The sequence below is a fragment of the Aptenodytes forsteri genome, unplaced genomic scaffold, assembly GCF_000699145.1.
Source record: "Aptenodytes forsteri isolate BGI_AS27 unplaced genomic scaffold, ASM69914v1 Scaffold352, whole genome shotgun sequence".
In the NCBI taxonomy this organism is placed as follows: domain Eukaryota; kingdom Metazoa; phylum Chordata; class Aves; order Sphenisciformes; family Spheniscidae; genus Aptenodytes; species Aptenodytes forsteri.
The window spans coordinates 1,103,949-1,113,913 of NW_008794860.1; the positions used below are offsets into that span (position 1 = coordinate 1,103,949).

At 42.1% G+C, this 9,965-nt stretch overlaps 1 protein-coding gene across 1 annotated transcript in view; it reads right to left on the bottom strand.

Moving 5' to 3' along the window:
• Positions 1–9,965, bottom strand: part of DYNC2H1 (dynein cytoplasmic 2 heavy chain 1) — a 202,261-nt gene that overhangs the window by 39,235 nt on the left and 153,061 nt on the right. Inside the window, exon 83 of the mRNA XM_009274630.1 lies at positions 6,814–6,930. Coding sequence (XP_009272905.1) covers positions 6,814–6,930 — 117 coding nt within the window. The remainder of the gene's footprint in view (positions 1–6,813; positions 6,931–9,965) is intronic.

Here is a 9,965-nt window from a genome sequence, read left to right on the forward strand (position 1 = left end):
GCACCTCGACATCCTTCTTGTAGTGAGGGGCCCAAAACTGAACACAGTAGTCGAGGTGCGGCCTCACCAGTGCCGAGTACAGGGGCACAATCACTTCCCTACTCCTGCTGGCCACACTATTTCTGATACAGGCCAGGATGCCATTGGCCTTCTTGGCCGCCTGGGCACACTGCTGGCTCATGTTCAGCCGGCTGTCAACCAGCACCCCCAGGTCCTTTTCCAACAGATTGTCTAAGCCAACCCTCTGCTCAAAGCTACAGCAGGTTGCCCAAAATTGTATCCAGTCAGGTTTTAAATATCTCCAAGGATGGAGACTCCACAGCCTCTCTTGGCAACCTGTTCCAGTGTTTGACCATCCTCACAGTAAAAAAGTTTTGTCTTATGTTTAAATGACATTTCCTGTATTTCAGTTTGTGCCCATGGCCTCTTGTCCTGTCATGGAACACCACTGAGAAGAGCTTGATTCTGTCTCCTTTACTCCTTCCCATCAGCTGACACACACTGACAAGATACCCCTAAGCCTTCTCTTCCCCAGGCTGAACAGTCCCTTTTCTCTCATCCTCTCCTTGTATGACAGATGCTCTTGTCCCCTAATCACCTTAATGACCCTTGGAAATCCTTGGAAATCGTTTTCAACCACCTTCCCAGGTGAGGCTAACTGACCTATTGTTCTCTGGATCCTCCTTTTTGCCCTTCTTAAAGAAAGGAGTGACATTTTCTTTCTTCTAGTCCTCAAGAATCTCCCCCAATCACACTGATCTTTCAAAGATAACTGAGAGTGGTCTCACAATGGCAGCAGCCAGCTCTCTCAACACTCATGGGTGCATCCCATGAGGGCCTGTGGATTTGTTTATATTCAGTTTGTTCAAACATCCCCTAACCTGATCCTCTTCCACCAAGGGTAAGTCTTCCATCCTCTGTACTTTTCCACTGCTTTTGGGGACCTGGGATTTGTGAAGGCCAGACTTACTAGTAAACAGAGGCAAAGGCGGCATTTAGTACTTCAGCCTTCTTGTCCTTTGTGGCCAAGTCCTCATTGCCATTCAGTAGTCAGCCTACACTTTTCCTACTCTTCATTTTGTTGCTGATGTACCTGTAAAAACCTTTCCTGTTGCTGTTGTGATGGGTTAACAGCTTAGCTGCTGCTAAGTTACAGGCTGGAAAGTTGACTCCATCCCAGCCATACCCGGTTGTACTGGGTTGACCTTGGCTGGCTGCCAGGTGCCCACCAAGCCACTCCCTCACTCTCCTCCTCAGCAGGACAGGGGGAGAAAGTAAGATGAAAAATCTTGTTGGTCAAGATAAAGGCAGTTTAATGAGGGGGGGCGGGGTGAAGGCCACATGCGGAAGCAAAGCAAAACCAAAAGAGATTTATTTTCTACTTCCTATCACCAGGCGATGCCCAGCTATTTCCTGGGAAGCAGGGCTTCAGTACGCGTAACAGTTACTTTGGAAGACAAGCACCTTAATAATGAATGCCCCCCCCCCTCCTCCTCTCTCTTACCTTTTATTGCTGAGCATGACATCATACAGTATGGAATAGCCCTTCAGTCAGTTTGGGTCAGCTGTCCCAGCTACGTCCCCTCCCAACCCTTTGCCCACCCCCAGCCTATCAGCTTTAGGAGTGGGGGGAGGTTGGGAAGACAGCCTTGATGCTGTGCAAGCACTGCTCAGTAATAGCCAAAACATTAGTGTCTTATCAACACGGTTCTAGCCACAAGTGCAAAGCACAGCACTGTATCGGCTGCTATGAGGAAAGTTAACTCCATCCCAGCCAGACCTAGTACACCAGTACAGCCCTTCACATCCCTCATCAGCTTCAACTCTAGATATGCTCTGGCTTCCCTAACCCCATCCCTGCATGCTCAGTGTCTCTATATTCCATATTCCTCCCATGTCAGCTGTCCCTGCTTCCTTCTCTTCTATACTTCTTTTTTTTATGTTTGAGTTTTGCCAAGAGCTCCTTGCTCGTCCATGCAGGATTCCTGCTGCCATTACTTGACTTCCTGCATTTTGAGGTTGACCACTGAGCTTAGAGGAGGTATTCCTTGAAAAGCAACCAGCTTTCCAGGGCTGCTCTCCAGGACAGTGTCCCATGGCATTCTTCCAAGCAGATCCCTGAATTGGCCAAAGTCTACTTTCCTGAAGTCTAGGGTTGTCATCCTGCTTTTTGCTGGTTTCCCTCCACTCATGATTCTGAGGTCCACCATCTCAGGGTCACTGCAACCAAGGTTGCCCCCAACCTTCAAATCCTCAATCAGTTCTTCCTTGTTGGCAAGTATGAGGTCCCAGAGGTCCCACAGGCTGCTTCCCCTTATTGGTTCCTCCATCACCTGAATTGGAAATTTGTCATCAACGCACTACAGACACCTCCTGGATTGCTTGTGCCCTGCTGCACTGTCCTTCCAGAAGATACCAGGGTGGGTAAAGTCCCCCACAAGGACCAGGCTCTGAGAATGTGAGGCTTCTTCCAGGTGTGTGAAAAAGGTCTCATCTACTTCTTTCTGATCAGGTGGCCCGTAGCAGACACCCACCATAATGTTGCCTTCTAATCCTAATTCACAAACTCTCAACTGGCACGTTGTCCATCCCTAGGCAGAGCTCCATGCATTCCTGCTGGTTTCTCACATAAAGGGCAACTCCCCATTCTTACCTTGCTGGCTTTTCATTCTGAGAGAACCTATAGCCATCCATGGCAGCACTACAGATGTGTGAGCTATCCCACCATGTCCCTGTAATCCCTATGAGATCATAATTCTGCAACTGCATGCAAACCTCTAATTCCTCTTTTTTGTTTCCCATGCTGCACCCATTAGTGTACAGGCACATCAGAGAGGCACTCCGTCATGGTGATTTCCCAGAGAAGTGTGAGAGCTTTCTGTCTGCTAGGCACTTCCTTGTTTATATGGACACACTTTAGATGGTCCCCCTTCAGCTCTGTTTTGTTGATTTTGTTGATGATGTTTACAGACATACTTTGCCTACCAACCTGGTCAACTACTTCCTCACAGAATTTTTGGTCAACCTCTCCCTACCCTATATTTCTATTTTAAAACTCTCCTCACCAAGTTGGCCAGCCTCTTGGCCCCACTTAGTCAGGTGGACCCTTTCTCTTTCGAGCAGGCAACCATCAATCCTCAAAAGTGTCCCATGGTCATAAAAACCAAAACCCTGTTGCTGACACCAGCTCTGCAATCAGTTGTAGGACCCGTCCACTCCTCCTCATGTCCTTCACCTTCACTGTAAGTATCAAGAAGAAAAACCATCTAGGCCCCCATGCCCCTAACAACCACCCCTAGACCCATGTAGTCATGCTTTGTATGCTCCAGGTTATCCCTGGCAGTATGATTGGGGCCTATGTGGAAAAGCATCAAGGGGTAATAGTCTGAGGGCCAGACAAGCCTTGGCAGTCTTTCCACAATGTCCCAGACCTGAGCCCCTGGCAAGCAGCAAACTTCCCGAGATGACAGGTCAGGTCAGAAAATGGGAGCATCCTCCCCACAGCAGGGAGTTATCAACTACTATTCCTTACCGCTTCCTCCTGGTGCTTCTGTGTGGATCAGGTTTAGTTGGCTTGAGAGCTTCACTGGACAGAGCTCCCAGCCCCTTGTCAGCTATGAGGGCACTAAATCTGTTCTAGAAGTGTAAATATTGAGGTGGAGCAGACGCCTTCCTCCTGGTGCCAGAAGTCACAAGTTTCCAGCCTTTCCCATCCTGTAAGCCTTTACTTCCCATTCCAACAGGCACAGACTCTGCCCGCACCTCCTTCAGGAAAGCTGGGGGCTTGGCTCTTCAAGCTACAGTGTCTCAGAAAAGATCCATCTGATCTATTTCTGATGCTGCAAAGTCCGCTGACCTCCTCTTGCAACTCCTTAATTTGGTGATGCAGATCCTCAACAAGCACACATCTCCTGCAGGTTAGAACACCATCTCCTGCTGCCCCAGCCTGAGGAAGAGGCACCAGGCACTCCCTGCAGCTTGAGATATGCAGAGCTGCATCCTCCTTCTGGACTGCTGCCTGAGTCAAAGTTCTCATCTTAGAGGGTCCATTGCTCCAACAGCAGCTGGGGACCGTGCCCTGTGGCACATCACTACCATTGCTGAGAAGGTGTATCCTCTACTGAGCAAAGTTGCTGGCCTTCTGTAAGTTCTTCTGCACAAACTGCTGTGCCAACTGCTGCGTGCATTTGCTGTCTCTGTTAGCTGCACTCAATACTATTGATTGAAATATTACAATTTGCACTCATGAAAAAATATGAATATTATTTTACACACTTCAATGTGGTATAATTCTTCAGTGGGCACATCACAAAAGTTAAATAGTCCATGTATAGATTTGTGAGATGTTGGCCAATATTAGGTAAAATTTTTGTTTTATCACTGATTTCTGAAATTCACTGACTATATAAATTCTATAGATGTTCTGTCAATTTAGCTGTATTGTATACTCTAAATTATTTAGATTGATTTTTGTAGGATCAAACACTGATGTTCAGTCCAGAGAAATACTCAGTCAAATGCTGTCTAGTATTTTATCTAAACTTGAACACTAGGTTACAAAATACAAAAATGATCACCATACGGTATTGAGAGTATACAGATAAAAATCTGTCCACACTTAAAGATTATGATCAATTATTCCAGTATAAATTCTACAGGCCAAACCTATGTCAAGTGGTAAATTTTGTTATGCTTCAGAATCATCAGTCTTTAGATGTACAATAACTGTTTTCAAGGTATTTGTAAGATAATCCTTTTTGAGTTAATCCTTGATTTACTTACTCAGCACTGGAATAAAAATGTTTAAAAACATAGTTAATCTTTGTCTACATATTAACAAGCTTCTGAGCCTTTTTTGCCTCTGGAATAAAAAGTAGCTTATTTTAAAAACAGCTTTGAATTTATAAATACATCAGCTTGGTTCAGTTCAGATCTATACTGGACACTTCCTGAGTTTCAGTAGTTTGAAACAGATATTCAACCATTATTTCCAACTACCCTTAAAGATAAGTACATTTGACAGGTAGAAGACTAATATTTGCTTCTTGTAAATAAAATGGAAGGTATTGTCAGCATCTTTCCCATCTGCCTCTACTTTACTACTATCTGTATCCAACAGATAAAAGAAAGAAGATAATAATAATAATAATAGTAGTAGTAACAACAGCAACAACAACAACCACCACCACCACCTCATGAGGTTTAACAAGGCCAAGGGCAAGGTTCTGCACCTGCGTCAGGGCAAACCCTAATATCAATACAGACTGGGGGATGAAGGGATTGAGAGCCGCCCTGCAGAGAACTTGGGGATACTGGTGGATGAAAAATTGGACATGAGCCAGCAATGTGTGCTTGCAGCCCAGAAAGCCAATCATATCCTGGGCTGCATAAAAAGAATCATGGCCAGCAGGTCGAGGGAGGTAATTCTCCCCCTCTATTCCACTATCCTGAGACCCCATCTGGAGTACTGTATCCCAGATGGTCCAGAGGTGGGCCACAAAAATGATCAGAAAGCAGGAACACCTCTCCTACAAAAAAAGACTGAGAAAGTTGGGGTTGTTCAGCCTGGAGAAGAGAAGGCTCTGGGGAGACCTTATTGTGGCCTTTCAATACTTAAAGGAGGCTTATAAGAAGATGGAGAAAGACTTTATACTAGGGCCTGTAGTGACAGGACAAGGGGCAACAGTTTCAAACTGAAAGAAGGTAGATCTATACTGGATATAAGAAGAATTTTTTTACGATGAGGGTGGTGAAACACTGGCACAGGTTGCCCAGAGAGGTGGTGGATGCCCCATCCCTGGAAACATTCAAGGTCAGATCAGATGGGGCTCTGAGCAACCTGATCTAGTGAAAGATGTCCCTGCCCATGGCAGGGGTTTGGACTAGATGATCTTTAAAGGTCCCTTCCAACCCAAACCATTCTATGATTCTATTCTAAAGGAGATCTTCAAAAGGTAGATAAATTAATCTGCTAACAGCATAAAAATGTTAGAAAATCAAAGAAAGTTCAAGGTAATATAGGTGTCTTTTTTTTAAGATATCATGAACAGTAAAAATGTAGGTCAAATACAGATGCATATGGTGACTACAAATACTGGAGAGGAGACAACACAGAAATATTGCATAATTCATTTTCCCATATTTAAGCAGAAAAATAGAGGAGAAAGACGAGGCCTGTTTCAGGTCCAGCTTCCCTTGTCAAAGAGCTCTCAGGCTTGATTACCTCCACTTGGGTGACCAAGACCATCAAGGACCATAGCCACCAGTGGTGACTATGTGGCTTCAGCTTCATGGTACTGTATACTCACAGCTAATTTATAACACAGGTTTTAAAGAATACGTGCACTGAATTTGCAGTGTTAATGATTAATAATGATAAAAAAATAACCATTAGCAATGTGTGCTGTTAATGAGCATTAATGTAGTGCAGTTTTGTTTTACTGTTTAAAACTGGCCTCATTTATCAATCTTCCAAACACTACAATCAAAATCTCTAATTTTCTGATTGTATATGTATACTTATATGCAACAGTTTCACCTGAGCTCTTGCAAGGAAGGTTTGCAGGCCTAAAGGTATATTTAACTCTAGTCAGTAAGATATAATGGAAGGTGTCACATTGAAATATACTACTGTCCCACATACAGACTTCATAGCTAATTACATACACATAACATTGTACTTCCCACCTCAAATGCATTTAATTTCCTTTTTCACTTCTTATGTTTCGATATTCAAGATAATTCCTTAGACCTTACTTTTAATGTAGTTACTGGGAAAAAAAAGTTGTCTTTTCAAATTAGTTACTTTCCTACCTGATTAAGTTTCTTCCATAGGTTGAGAACAGGGGAAAGTTCAGTAGACCATATTTCTCTGTCAAATTTGCAGCCAGCAGTTACTGACCTGCTCAGGATCCGAAGCTGTGAAATGACCTGAGTGATGAGAATACAAATGCAAATCTTGAAGAAGAATAAACAAACTTCTTTTAGTACAAAAATGCGATACAATAGCAAATACTATCTGATTTATCTATGGACTATACTTTTCTGCATACTTAATTACTAATCATGATCTATTCAAAACACAAACAATAGCCATATCCAAATATACAACATACTTGAGCCTCATTCATATTAAGCCCAAAACAAACAAAAAAAATCCATATTTTTCTTATCACAGTCATTGTCTTTGTTCAACTATAATTTAAAAACTAATGAGGAGTATAATTAATTAAAAAGCCTCTTTTCCACAAAATCTGCAGACAAAACTCAAGCTCTGCCTTTAAGTAGGCTCCATCTGTAATTAAAAAAAACCCAAAGAATGTGTTACTAAATACATATAGTACCTATCAGGCATCAAAACTCCAAGACAATTATAATCAATTCATTCTGATCTCCCATGGATCTCTTACGTACTTAGATATTCATGCTACCTCAAATTATTTAAATGCATTGTTGTGGTTTAACCCCAGCGAACAACTAAGCACCACACAGCCGCTCGCTCACTCCCCCCACAATGGGATGGGGGAGAGAATCGGAAGGGTAAAAGGGAGAAAACTCGTGGGTTGAGATCAAGACAGTTTAATAGGGAAAGCAAAAGCCACGCACACGAGCAAAGCAAAACAAGGAATTCATTCCCTACTTCCCATCGGCAGGCAACGGTTACTTGGTAGACAAATGCCATCACTCCGAACATCCCCCCTTCCTTCTTCTTCCCCCAGCTTTATATGCTGAGCATGACGTCATTTGGTGTGGGATATCCCTTTGGTCAGTTGGGGCCAGCTGTCCCAGCTGTGTCCCCTCCCAACTTCTTGTGCACCCAAACTGTTGTCATCACAGATCCAAAACATAACTCCATACTAGCTACGATGAAGAAAATTAAATCTACCCCAGCCAAAACCAGCACATGCATATTTATTAGTTTAAAGAAAGAAAGCAAACAATTAAAAGAATAACTGCAAAACTTTCAGAAAGAAGGGGAGCTCCCAGTTCATCAGGTCCAACTGCCTTTCATTGTTAGCAACCCTGGTAACGCCACACATAAACTGATCAAATATATATACACATTTATAAAGAAAGAATACTGAAATTAACCTTCTTCAATGATATTGCAGTCTGTCCCTTAAACTGCATATAAACCCCCTGGTATTTGTACATATTTTAGCTAAATTTTAGTTATTTCTCACAGTGCGTTTTTTGCAAGACATGTTAGAGAACAACTTACTAATTCTCTTCTCTTTTGCCTGACTTCAAAGAATTAAACTTGATAATAAAAAATTTATTAATCGTTCAGAAGGACTGGACTATTTAATTGTGAGACAGAATGAGGCAAGAAGTCAAGTTGCTTCTGCTGGGTTTTGACTTATTTTCTATTCTTGAAAGATGTGCAATGATGTAGTGTTTTCTTTTGTTTTCCATTTTCTTTTGCTGAAGCAAACAGCAGCTTCTTATTTATCAGCTTTGATAGGGACTATGAAGCACTACAAGATCACAGTACACTGAACCATTATTTTAACTTTTATAATATTTACTATAATTTTATTCTTATGTTAAATGTCTTATAAGACATAAACCAAAAGACAAATGTATATAAAGTATATATAAAATTTATCTCTATAACATATAAACCTATATTTAGAAAAACAAGTTTAAAAATACTTTTAATTAAGCTAAAATAGTATTCTTTTTCATTAAAAGCTCACTTTTTAATATGTTAATTCTGAAAAAAAATCTTTTTTAGTTCTCTGAAAAATAACAATATAATCTGTTGTCCTAGAGAATTATGTATACTCTGTGATTCCAGATCTCAGAAATGATGAAAATAGGATTTTTATTTCTCTGTTATATTTAAGGAATTAAAGTGAAATTAATTCCACATCCTAAAAAACACTATTAGTTGATAAAAGTCATAGTCTATTATAATACAGTACTTTAGTCATGATCCTGCAACTTGGTTTGCTGAGAGGAACTACATGCATATCTAATGAATATCTGGAGGAAGCATCTTACTGTACTAAAACCTTACTTTTGTCTAGTCTGAAGTAAACTGCCAGAAAGGAAGGCAAGGAGAGGTTGCAGTCAAGGCAATGGAGTAGCTGGAGTAAACAGAGCTTTGCCTAGGAACAGGTTACGAGCCAGCTGAGAGCTTACAGGCAGAGACCAGAGGACAGACCAACATGGTTGGTGCTTTAGTAGGTGTGTGCTACAGACTCCTTGATTGAGAAAATACATGAAGTCTTCTTCTAACAGCTTGAAGGAGCCCAACAATCACAGGCCTTCATACCCATGGGAGACTTCAACCAACCCAGTATCTGCTGTGAGGGCAATATGACAGGGTTCAAGGAATACGTGAGGTTTCAGGAATTTGTTGAAGACAATTTCTTTATACAGGCAATCAATTAGCCAACCAGGGGAGATGCTCTATTGAATCTGTTGCTAATAAACAATGAAGAACTGGTAGAAGATGTGAAGGTCAAGCGCAGCCTTGGCTGCACCAACCATGAGATTGTGGAGTTTAAAATCCTGAGAGAAGAGAGCAAAGCAAGTAGTACAATTACAACCCTGGACCTCAGGAGAGCAGATTGTTGCTCAGTCAGGGATCTTCTTGGCAGGATCTAATGGGCAACTGCACTGGAGGGCAAAGGAGGCCAGGAGAGTTGGCTCATCTCAAGAACAAATTCCTCAAAGCACAAGAACAGTCTTTTCTGATAAGCATGACAAGCAAGCCAAAGAACAAGCATGGCAGAAGATCAATCTGGATGAAGAGAAAGCTCCTAGTGATCTGTCCTGGTTTCGGCTGGGATAGAGTTAATTTTCTTCCTAGTAGCTGGTACAGTGCTGTGTTTTGGATTTAGTACAAGAATAATGTTGATAACACACTGATGTTTTAGTTGTTGCTAAGTAGTGCTTACACTAGTCAAGGACTTTTCAGCTTCTCATGCCCTGCCAGCGAGAAGCTGGGAGGGGGC